We start from the raw sequence: 12500 nt of genomic DNA, 5'->3' as shown, positions 1-12500 counted from the left end.
AAGAACTGAAGAAGCTAATTAGGAGGGAAACTTCCCAGTTTTGCCTAACTGGTAATAGTGAAGAATAATTCTCAAAATTTACTGTCGGCCGACTGTCGGCCAACAGTGGGCCAACAGTCAGCTGACAGTTGGGCAACAATCGGCCGACTATTGCCCAACTGTCGGCCGACAGTCGGCCAATTGTTGGCCCACTTTCGGCCAACAGTCGGCCAACAGACGGCCAATTGTTGGCCAACAGTTTGTTATGTTTAAGGCCAAAGTGTTGGCCGACTGTCAGCCAACAGTCGGCCGACAGTCGGTGACCTGTTGGCAACCTGTCATTTGGAATTTTTTGTCCCTGAGTATCCATGGTCAGTGCAGTAAGGAGTGCAGTTCAATATTGTCATTTTGTGAAAACAGTGTGTAATGTGGGTTATGATGAGATGTCTTACTCACAGACTTTACAAGCAAAGCAAAAATTGAAATTCTAAATTAGGCCCAAACTAGTCTGCTAGCAGGCGGTAGATGTTGTTGTTGCTACGAAACACATATCAGACGCCACTAATTATTAATTATTGGAAGAACATGGGATAGACCTGGGCCAGGTGACCAAAATGACTTTCCCCACTCGTCCCAGGTATTCTGCCTTCCACCAGTGCAATATGGCGACCGAAATACAAATTACCCCCTACAAGCAGGCTAGGCCCAAACACTCATCACGAAAAGTGAGCTTTTGAGTTTTTCTTCCCCTTTATACTCTGCTGTAGGTACCTCATGTGGTGAGATTTAAAACCTTGGTTTGCAAAGCAGTGGGTGTGCTATTTAGTGTTGCTGGAGGTAGGATTCAGTTATCTGTTCTGTCAAAGTTCTTTGACTGGTTTTGAAAAGGATTTTTTGGAGCAATTTAATTATTAATTATTCTTATGTTTGCATGTATCCCAATCCTGTTAAATGTAGGTTTATTTGTTGGGAAGGAAGGTCCAATGATTCACAGTGGTGCAATTATTGGAGCAGGATTACCTCAGGTATTGTTTGACAAACATTGGTATTGCTGATTGTTAGGAGCAAACTTTTAGTGTCTTCAGCTGTCCACAACATATGTATTAGAGAAAAATCCGTTTGACCTCAGCTAACATGGGGACCTGGCTAGTCGGCCCATGTTTTTTATGTTTAATACTCATTTCACTTTCTTGTCGTGCATGCGGCACGACTTATCTGTGTTAAGACCTATTAATTAAACCAATGTCCTTGCCAAGTGGATGGACTCCTATTGGCTGAGGTCAAATGGATTATGCTCTACATACTTTCATTCAGTAAAAGATTTATTTGGCATTCATTAGAAATACGTAGATCCAGGCTTAGTAAACCTCTATTTTAGGTAGGTACCAGTAGTTTCTGGTCATCTTCCACCTGTCTCAGCCTAAACAGGTTCTGTTAAATGTAGCTGTGACACTCACTGTAGTGTCTGTCTTGTTTTAACAGAGGCCATCTAATGCATTAGTTGCCTTTGTATGACAATGCCTCTGATGATTTTGATAGACTGATGTTGAAGTGTTGGTGTTTCAGGATGCATTCAAATTTAACGCAAACTTGATGAAGTGACAAATAGTAATTATGAATTGATGATGATGATGATATGACAACTGTGACAATGAAGATGTCCAATGCATGTTTTTATATCTGCTGGCATCTTTTTTTTTTATTTTCTTGGTGTGTCTTGCCACAGTTTCAAAGTATTGCCTTTAGAAGAATCAAGATCAATTTTCCGTACTTCAGAACTGACAGGTACTAAAAATTGCATATTATTAAAAATATTTTCTACTATAGAATGAAAAACTGTAGTGAGTACTCTTGTTTCCTTGATGATAACTCCTTAATTCTAAATTTTTGGGACAGGATAAACAAGATCTAAGGGGCTAATATTATCTTTTAACTGTCTCCTTTCCAGAGAGAAGAGAGATTTTGTGTCTGGAGGAGCAGCGGCTGGGGTGGCAGGTAATCAAACTCTGGGGGGGGGGGTCCATAAGGATCTCTTGTGTCTGTTTAATATCAATTCTTTAACCCATTGACTCCTGGGGGTTCCCCATTGACGAGTAAAATCGTCTGGCGTTAGACAGAGTAAAATACTAAAGTATGCCCGGTTTAGGCCGGTTTACATGTAGGTTAAATTTGTTTATTAGCCCTTAAAATTTAAAAGCCGCTGAGGGGAGTTGTGCATGTAAGCATTACTCAACGACATGTTTTCAAGGCAGAATAGACCATTTTTCATTTCTTTGCTCAGTTGCCAGGCCTTTGAATAAAAGTGAAGCTGGAGTTGACCTTGTTTAGATACAAACCTTGTTGCTTTAATAATTCTTAATATGTAAATCTTGTTGTTGTTATGCTAACGAGTTGCTATTTTACATCAAAGAATTTAGCAGCGAGGTTTGAGTCAAAACAAGGTCATTTCCAGCCTCTCTTTTATTCTAAGCCTTGGTAACTGAGCACAGAACTGTTACAGTATGGTCTGTCTATTATAATTATTTTATAGCTGTTATTTTTTTCAGCTGCATTTGGTGCTCCAATTGGGGGAGTGTTATTCAGTTTGGAAGAAGGAAGCTCATTTTGGAATCAAGCACTAACATGGAGAAGTGTAAGTTGTTGCAGTTCAAAGTTAAAATCTAGATTGGGTGAAAAGAGACTTTCAGATCTTGAAAGATGGCCATTAATTTTGTTAAGTAAAAATTTTAGAGAAAACTACAACAGCTTAAGTATGTTGCTTATTTTGAGTGCAAAAATCATCCTGAATTCCAGTCATTACTGATTTATTTAACTTTTTTTTACACTTCCAGTTCTTCTGTTCCATGGCATCAACCTTTACGCTCAACTTTTTTTTGTCTGGCATTCTCGGCTATGAATGGGGATCATTCAATCAGCCAGGCTTGCTTAGCTTTGGAGTCTTCAGTGTGAGTACAACAATATCGTAATCACTCTAAAATAGCTAGGCTGAATTATTTATTTTTTTCTGTTCATTTTATTTGATTTACATGTACCATTAAATGGTTGTTTCTACCATAGCATAAACTGTTACCATAACAGTAACTGTTGTTAATATTTAGCTCAATCGACCTTTATACTTTACTGATTGCATCAACTGTTTTTTTTCGCTTGCACTTCCGATCAACACACATTTCCTCCCACAAAAGGTGCATGACAAACTTGAGTACTGTAACAGTTGTTAAAGCCAAAAAAGAATTATAGTTTGATGCTTAAAAAAGAATCAAAGGCCAAAATTTTAAGCAGGAGTTAGTAAAATACATGTAAGCCTGTGTTTTCGATTTTGTGAAGTGCAGTAAAGCAGTTGAGAAGTGCAACTTATGGAATATTCAAGACCTACTTATCTTCATTGGTATGGGTTTTGTTGGTGGCCTGCTTGGTGCGTGGTTCAATCAACTCAACAAGCATCTGACTGTGCATCGCCTCTTGAATATCAATTTACGTCCCAAATATGTTAGGTAGGTATTAAATCCATGCTGTGTTCAAACACTGTGCACATTCTTCCCTCAATTACGTGTACTTTGAGTGATAATTTGGTTTTGTTACTTAATTGTGATGGGAAATGAAAAACATTGCATTGTTTGTCATTAATCTCTGACTTGTCATTAATTTTATGCAAAAGTGGATTATATAAAGTCGTGAAGTATGCTGGCAATTGCATGCACATAAAAATTGAGGGAAATATTGATAATGATAATGACAGGCAATCTACAAAAACATTTTTGTCACATGAATCAGCTCATCTTGGATCACATGAACTTTTTCATTCGACATCATGAAAATGCCTTTAAGGTTACTGGTGTGTGTTGATGTCTTCAAAAAGGGAGACTCAGTTTGGATTTTTCCCTTTTAATTTACAGGATTCTTGAAGTTCTCCTGGTGGCCTGTATTACCACCTCAGTTGCATTTTTTAGTCCAATTTATCTTGCATATTGCAAGACACTCCCTGTGGTAAGAGAAATTGAAGAGCTCTGTTTTAGCTGAACAACAACAACAACAACAACAATAATAATAATAATAATAATAATATCTTTTTTTTAATTAAGAAGAGCACTTATTGGAACCAGCACTTATTGGAACCACTGGCTTTTTTTTTTTTTAATTAAGAAGAGCACTTATAATAATAATAATAATAATAATAATAATAATAATAATAATAATAATAATAATAATTTATTATTTATAGAGTTAACTGGCTCTTCAGATTATATAGAAACTGCCCATTTTAACTGGTTTTTATGTTGCATAGTCACGGGGCAATTGCAATGAGATCTCATCAAAGAGACTGGTTCCAAACAACCTTTATTAATTTCTTGCTGGTGGTGATTTGAGTGAAAATCAAGTCAAATGAAGGGGTTAAGTTTCTAGAAAGACCGGGGCTTTGTCGGTGGGGCCGTGAAACATGGAAATTTGGTTTTATCAAATTAGTTGATGAAGGTACTCTAAATTAAGTACCGTAAGGTCTGACAATCTGTGAGCTGATGTTTTGATAATTTTTTCTGGTTGAGTAATATTAGTGGTACTGGTAACCGTAATACTTTCTTTACAGGGTAGCAGAAATACCAGTGATACTAAAGACTATTTTTGTCAGAAAGGAGAATACAATGATATGGCAACCCTCTTCTTCACTTCGCAAGAATCGGCTATAAGGCAGCTTTTTCATCTGGATGGTAAACCGTTCTTGATTTCATTTTTGCATCAGTATTGAGCTTCCAAGTCCCAAAAGTTCTGTCAAGGTTTAGTTCTTTCTTCAGTAATGAAGTTCATGATGTCACTTGCTATACTATTTTGAATACTCAGTGGCAGTACATTCAGCTTATTTTTGTGATCTATTTTGTTCACACTCTTTGAAACAGTTTTGATTACAATGAAAGAAAGGTACGTCCCTTTTAAACTCCAAAATAATGGACTTACTTCCAGAGGAGTTTTAACAACAGTATTACATGTAAATAAGAGATGGATTAATTTTTAGTCCCTTCACCAATCAATGATCTCTTCGATCAGAGACAAGCTCAACCTGTTAGAATATTCCAGGAAATTAGTAACAATCTGCACCATAAGCTACACAATCCTTTACCTGAATTAAACAAAATTTAATGTAAGTTTCAATCTTAGAAGCTCGAAAAATTATATTCCTGTTATAAATGTAAAACCAACAGGTTAAAGAATAGTTTCTTTTACAGTGTAAATAGATTTCCAATAGACCATTATTTTAGTGTAGTTTTCTTATTTGATTTCATCCAATTCAGCTCTTGAGCTTGAAGGCTTCAATAAACTATAACTATAACTATATTATTTGTATAACTAAACTGTGGTAAAGGAACAAGAAAAGCAGTCAGCAGTGCCTACAAAATTAAAGATTTAGGGACTGCATAATGAAAATGTACTGTAGTATGTGACTTCCTCTGAATGTAAATTTAATTTTTAATGTCTGTCAAGTATCATTAAACGAGATAAGTTTCTTCTAGGTGAGTTCAGTCTGACATCACTGGGGATATTTTTCATCTGCTTTTATTTCCTGGCCTGTTGGACATATGGGGCTAGTGTTCCCAGTGGGTTGTTTGTACCTTGCCTGCTATGTGGTGCAGCATATGGCAGATTTGTAGGAGAACTATGCAGGTATAAATTTTTAATAATAAATAGAAGTTTTGTCAGATGATTTTACCTCATTTTGAATGGTCCAGCTCCGGCTTTGTGAGCCCAGTAGCATCTCCTGTGTGACTTCACCTTTTACCTTAGACACTTCGAGTTTCAAACGAAATTACAGTTTCACTGTGCTTGTTCACAAAAGAATTACACATCAGCTAGAACATTATGTGGGAGGCGCAGTGGCCTCATGGTCAGTGTGCTCGACTCTGGATCAAGTGGTCCGGGTTCGGGTCTTGGCCGGGGACATGGTGTTGTGTTCTTAATTGGGCAAGACACTTTACTCTCATGGTGCCTCTCTCCACCCCAGTGTATAGATGGGTACGGGCGAAATGCTGGGGGTAACCCTGCGATGGACTAGCATCCCATCCAGGGGGGAGTAGAAATACTCCTAGTCGCTTCATGCTACAGAAACCAGAGATACAGTGTAAGTGCCAGCCTGGACTAGCGGACTTTACCTAGAACATTATAAGTGCTGATACCTGGAGCACATTCCCTGAATGGCCTAAGATGAAGCAGCATGGCTGTATAAAGGGCTCTGAAGTGCAGTCCAGAGCAAAAACTACTTCTTACTTATTAGAAAGTGCAATACATCCACAAACAGGTGAGGATTTTAACTGAATCTCTACTGACTGAAGTGCCATCCTTGTCATAATTATGTTTTTTGACCTAAGGAAGTTGATTTCATCTGTGAGCACTAAGCACTGCAATAAATTTAAGAGAAATGATGGTAATAAGACCACAATCCATCAATGCATTGGCTATAAATGCAGGTATCCGACTGTTGACCAACAGACGACTTGGTGCAATCAAAACTATTTAAAATAATTATGATTATTTCTGTACATTGTTTTGTTACTTAAGACTGGTGTTAAGTCTCTGCTTACGAGCCAGACGGCCCATCAGGCTTATCTCTGGTTTCCGTAGCATGGGCGACTAGGAGTATTTCTACTCCCCCCTGGATGGGATGCTAGTTCATCGCAGGGTTACCCCCAGCATTTCGCTGGTACCCATTTATTCATCTGGGTGGAGAGAGGCACCGTGAGAATAAGTGTCTTGCCCAAGAAGACAACACAATGTCCCCGGTCAGGACCCAAACCCAGACCACTCAATCTGGAGTCGACAACTCTAACCATGAGGCCGCCGCGCTTCCCACTTAAGACTGGGTAAGCCATTATTTTGATTGTTCAGTAGTTAAGGCACCAGCCAACTGATAAGTCACTTGGCACTAATATATGCCAATTTTTTGGCTCATGCATAGTGCCCTGAATGGGTTATGGATCAGTTCACTACTAGTAATAATATTTTAAGTTGTATCAATTGATTTTTATTGCAGGATGCTTGGTTACCAGCACACCTATCATGGAACATTTGCACTGATAGGTGCTGCATCATTCTTAGGTGGAGTTGTGCGGATGACCATTAGTTTGACTGTGATTCTCATAGAATCAACAAATGAAATTAGTTATGGCTTGCCTATCATGATCACACTAATGGTTCGTATATTTTTTTAAATAGAAATCGTTTGTAAAAAAAGTGTCTGACATGCAGAATTTTACAATAATTGTTCTTTTTAAAATGCACTTTTTAATTGAAAGGCCTGCTGCTGTTTAATAAAGGCACTTGCAGGTAATTTCAATTGACAAACAACCATGGATGCATACAGAGCAGTGTAGAAAAAATTGCACAACAGAAAACCTCTTAAAAGTCGTTTTTCTCTGGTATTTTGCATGTTTGTCTCTCTTGTTTTTGGGATCCTAATCCTTTATTGACAAAAAAAGATAACAATTAATGTTTCGCATGTACCTTTTTTTTTTTCAAGTTAATTAATTAAGCCTTGTTTTTTTGGTTATGGTTTAGGATTTATAAATTATACCGAACATATCACAAAGTTTCATGACTGTTTACATTATTCTTTCTGTAGGGTGAGATTGGGCTTCAGCTTGTAAAGGTGCCTCAGGCAGCTGCTATCAGTCCATATTATTTTTGATCTCACCCACCCACCCACCCAACCCATGCATGTATGACAAGAGGACAGACCACAACACTGGGGTCTCTCCCCTAACTCTTCACGAAAAGTGTGTTGGTTCTGTAACGTCCCACAGTGTAGACAAACAGGAAAGGTTGCGAGACGGGGCCTATGATTTATAGTCATTATCCAAGAAGACTTGAAAGTCTAACTATTTGCGGGTGTGGTTACAAAGGGAACACTTTCTGCTCTGAGTTATCTTAAGGCCCTGAGTGTTGGTCCAGCCTAAGTTGAACTTGCAACCTCCCACATGGCAGCCCGGTGCTCAGCCAACTGAGCCACTGGTGCTCCTTTTTGATTGGTAATATGACTGTACAAAGAGTACTACAGGATGTCTAGACAAATTACCGTAAGTTTCAGCTTCTAACCCTTGACTCCTGAACCATCCCTCATTGACGAGTAAAATCGCTTGGTTTTGCAGAGTAAAATTCGATTAAATCTCACTCCCAGGGGTCAATGAGTTAAAGAGGACGTCGATGTAGAGGTTGTTAACCCAGTGACTCCTGAACTGTAACCCATTGATGAGTAAAAATCATCTGGCATTAGACAGAGTAAAATCTATTAAATAAAGTCAGTGGTCAAAGATCAATGGGTTAATGTGCATTGTGTTCTGTCCTGTCTTCACCGGAGATGGCTTTATAATCTCTGAGATGACTATAAGGACTCTCTTAAGTGCAATCCTGTTCAGATACACGCGTGTTTAATTCCTGTGATGTTTAGTACATTAATTTTACCTTTTAATACTTTTTTTCTTGTATATTTTTACTAGACTGAAAGGTCTTAGACATGATTCTTACTTGACTAAATTCAGCTATTGATGACAAAATTGTTTTAATTCAGTGCTCCTAACCTTTTGTTTTACCCAGGTTGCCAAGTGGTCAGGAGATCTTTTTAATGAGGGACTCTATGACATTCATGTGAAATTAAAAAGTGTTCCTCTACTTGAGTGGACAGTACCTCAAGAAATGTACAGGTGAGAACACATAGGGAATACAGATTTTACCCTTCCTACTAAATACACTGTCATGTTCCTTTTACTGTAAGCACTAGAATTTGATTCCCAAACCATACAAGGCTGCAGATCAGATGTTTCAAAGGGGTTGACTGCAGACTTGCATTTGGTTCTTTTCACAGCATCTTCCCATAGTATTAACCTTCACCTCTTACAACCTTCCATATTGTTACACTTCCTTATAATATTATTTGTACGTTTCCACTGTTAATGCTGTGACTTTTTTTCTGACTTATAACAGATTAAAGGCATCTGACATCATGGAGTCTTGCTTGTCATACATTTATCCTCACACAAGGGTCCACTCAATTGTTGGAATTTTGAGAACTACAGCACACAATGCGTTTCCTGTTGTGACTGTTGACAAACCAGTTCAACATAATGTTCAAGAAGACAACTTTCAAAGCAACTTCAATTTTTCATTTAATGAGCGTTTTGCCCGCAGTTCTACCCTTCCCAGTTTAAGAAGTGAACAGAAGTTGCTGCAGCATGTTTCAAGTGGTGAAGACCGCATGTTACGCCCCAAAAGGGGTAGAACTAGTTCCGATTTAATTTTGCAGAATGAACATCTGGATATAAAGAGAAAAAGAGTTCAAAGTGAAAGTGAAAGAGACTATTTAACAGATTCGTCCTCTGTTCCTGAGCTGCCCAGTTTTATTGACAGAGGGATGAGGAGAATACATTTTAAGGATGAGGGTAAACAAAAGGAATAACTAAGTAAATTAGTAACAGTAATATTAGTTGTAATAATAATAAATAATAAAATAAATGGAGAATTTTTGTTGTGACCTATCTAATATATCGTGAAAGAAATGTAGATATTTGAAGTGTGGGCGGTAGACAAAAAAGAGAATTAAATAATTCCATTTCCCATGAAAAGACTCAGTGAAAGAAATGATCCATTTTTTTCATTGAATCCTTTCACAGGAACACATGAACCCGACAAATTGACTTGCTGTCAACTGTGTGGCTTCATACATGTAGCTCAGTTGGTATAGCACTGCACCGGCAATTCGCGCAGGTCATGCGTTCGAATCCTGAAGCCCGAAACCACTTGAATTTTTGCTAAAAGTGAAGAAAAGCTCACATGCAGTCGGTCGACTGTCAGCCAGCAGATTACCAACATCTTTCTTTGACTTTAATACCGACAGGTTACCGCCAAGCTACTGACATTCGGCCAACAAAACAGTACGCAAATGTTTTGCTACTAAAATGACAAGCTACTCTCGTCTTACATACTTTCCATAATCCTTTGTTTTGCTTCAAAAATATTGCCAGGGGTCTATAAGAGACAATATTGCGTAAATTTTCCAAGTAAATGCAAGGATAATAATATTATTTCTCTATTTCCTTTTAGTAAATTTTCAGCTCCGACTATTGCATTTCTAGCTTTTTGATTGGCTAAAAAACTCCGACTATGAGGCAATAGTCGAAGTTTTATGTCATATGGAAAATAGTGCGCCAAGATGCTCTTTCCGGGCGCTTTGTAAAATTATTGTGGAAATAAAAATCGGCAGCAAAACCCGGTTTGAGAATTTACTAATTAAAAACAATTATTCCATTCGCCCTTGTTGGATATGAAGTGATTATAACCAACGAGTGCTATGCGCTCGTTGGTTATTTTATCACTTCATATCCAACTCGGGCTCATGGAATAATTGTTTTATGTATCAAGATACAGAGGTATCTTTTAATCTTCTAATCAATGCATGCTGAGTGGCCCTTTTAATGCCTTAAGGGCCTCCTTTCCTTGGCAAGAATAGAAAACGTTGGTGCTACTGATCAAGTTACGAGTCTTGTGGGTTACTAGTTTGTTCTGAGGCAAGGGTACAGAGAGAGTGCCAATGCTAATATTGCTTGTAATCATGCCATGCTGAGTTTCAAGTGATGCACTGGCATCCTTAACCAGAGACTAAGTAGTGAAACAAATTATTCCTTCAATAATAATCAGCACATTTTGTTGATCCCATTCAGAAGGGACACTGAAAAACACAGGCTGCAGACTGTGCAGACCGTCTGTAAAATGAAAATTCGGTTAGCCTGAATTAGGCCTAAATAACATTCAGGCCTGTTTACGGTTAGCTCTCAATAATAGTGAGGGTAACGCCATATTTTACCCCTGGTCTGCACGGTCTGCACAGTCTGCGTTTGGGGTGACCGCCTTCAGAAGGACAGTGGGGGACTGGGCACTATAGCAATGCAGGTCACTCCTTTGTGCAAACTTGCCCTGTCAACGGCTCACAAATCACTAAGAATACTTTGTCTACTTTAAATCAATTGTTACTTTAACTCATCTCACAGGTTTTCCTGGCAGTGCTGAAAGACACTCTGAGGAAGATGAACCTCAAGGCTTAATGTTCCATGGGATAATTCTCAGGTCACAACTGGTAACTCTGCTAAAGAAGAGAGTTTTTTACTCTGAAAATAGTGAGGTTGGTAATATGTACTGTAAAAGTAATATTACTATTATGTAGGATGACAGTTGCTGTTAGTGAGAAGTTTTAAGTAACGAATTTGTAGAAGTAAAGGACGGTGCAAAGTTGTATTTTGGACCTTAAATAGAGTGTGGATTTTTTTTTCACTGAAGTTTAGACTTAATTTATGCCAGCCAAGACCTTAGTTTTCTTAACCACTCCTGATAATGCATCTATCAAAGGGGGCATATGTGGCGCATTTGACTTTTCAGAACTTTTTTTTGGTCAAAATCCCCACTGTGGGGCCCCAAAATTCGGGCAAATCAGATCAAATATCCCCACCTTGGGGAGGTAATATCCCTGTTCTACAGGCGCTCGTAATCTGTAAGAGAGGCATTCTGCTAGTCAATGGAAAGAAAATATTTGATAGAATTCCAACGCTTAATTGATTCTCTGACGAATAGCGAGTCGATAATTAATATCAACAATCCCCACAAAGTAAGGTGTTCCATCAATTTATATTGAAAATGAGTAGTGAGAAGTACATGACTTTGTAGTGTTTTTGTATAAAATCTTTCAGCGTTTTAGCCGCGCTACTTCAATTCCAAGATGGCCTGCGCACAGACGAGTACGTGGGACAATGTGACTTAATGGTCCAATTCCTCCACGCAAAGAAAGCAAACGTCCCCACCCTGGGACCCAGATTCTTAGTCAAATTCTCGAGGGTGGGGAAGGCAATAGAGGTCAAATGCCCCACATATGCCCGGGGTTCCCCCTTGGGCTTAACATATTTGATAGATGCATAACATTTAAAGCAACAAAAATGTCAATGGGCACGAGGGGAGCAGGACTGGCGCAATGGTGAGAGCACTCACATTCCATCAATGTGGTCGGGGATCAACTCAACCCCATAACTACCGTATGTGGGTTGAGTTTGTTGGTTCTGGATTCTTCTCTGAGAGGTTTTACCCTGGGAACACCGGTGTTCCCCTCTTCTCAAAAACCAACATTTGATTTGATTTGTTCTGATTTTAGTTAGTTTGTAGTCTCCTCAATAATTATTAGAAGAGCACTCTTGCTCGGCTAAATAACCTTGAGACTCAAATAAAGTGATTATTATTGTTATGATAATTATAACAATAATAATCACTTTTATTACTAATAGTTATTATTACCAAGAACGTCATTGGATAGATACATATATACATGTATCTTTTCTTATTTCTTTGATGACTGTCAACTGTCCTGGAATTAAATTGATATAAACAGCATTGATCATTAGAGAGAAAAGAAAAAACTGTTGTATGCTCACATCATCCAGGCACATACATGTAACCTCAAATTCAGTCGTTTCATGTCATTTTTTGAGTTTGATGGCAAAGAA

General features: G+C 38.2%; 1 protein-coding gene across 1 annotated transcript in view; it reads left to right on the top strand.

Moving 5' to 3' along the window:
* The window catches only part of LOC138051293 (H(+)/Cl(-) exchange transporter 6-like), a 23806-nt gene that overhangs the window by 6158 nt on the left and 5148 nt on the right, over positions 1–12500 (top strand). The window contains exons 8-21 of the mRNA XM_068897472.1: positions 747–816; positions 937–1004; positions 1706–1764; positions 1928–1974; positions 2526–2611; positions 2811–2924; positions 3307–3473; positions 3876–3966; positions 4565–4685; positions 5484–5634; positions 6998–7157; positions 8557–8663; positions 8944–9398; positions 11004–11134. Coding sequence (XP_068753573.1) covers positions 747–816; positions 937–1004; positions 1706–1764; positions 1928–1974; positions 2526–2611; positions 2811–2924; positions 3307–3473; positions 3876–3966; positions 4565–4685; positions 5484–5634; positions 6998–7157; positions 8557–8663; positions 8944–9398; positions 11004–11134 — 1827 coding nt within the window. The remainder of the gene's footprint in view (positions 1–746; positions 817–936; positions 1005–1705; positions 1765–1927; positions 1975–2525; positions 2612–2810; positions 2925–3306; positions 3474–3875; positions 3967–4564; positions 4686–5483; positions 5635–6997; positions 7158–8556; positions 8664–8943; positions 9399–11003; positions 11135–12500) is intronic.

This window comes from Montipora capricornis, chromosome 6 (assembly GCF_036669925.1).
Source record: "Montipora capricornis isolate CH-2021 chromosome 6, ASM3666992v2, whole genome shotgun sequence".
Lineage (NCBI taxonomy): Eukaryota > Metazoa > Cnidaria > Anthozoa > Scleractinia > Acroporidae > Montipora > Montipora capricornis.
This window is presented reverse-complemented; position numbering and strand designations above follow the sequence as displayed.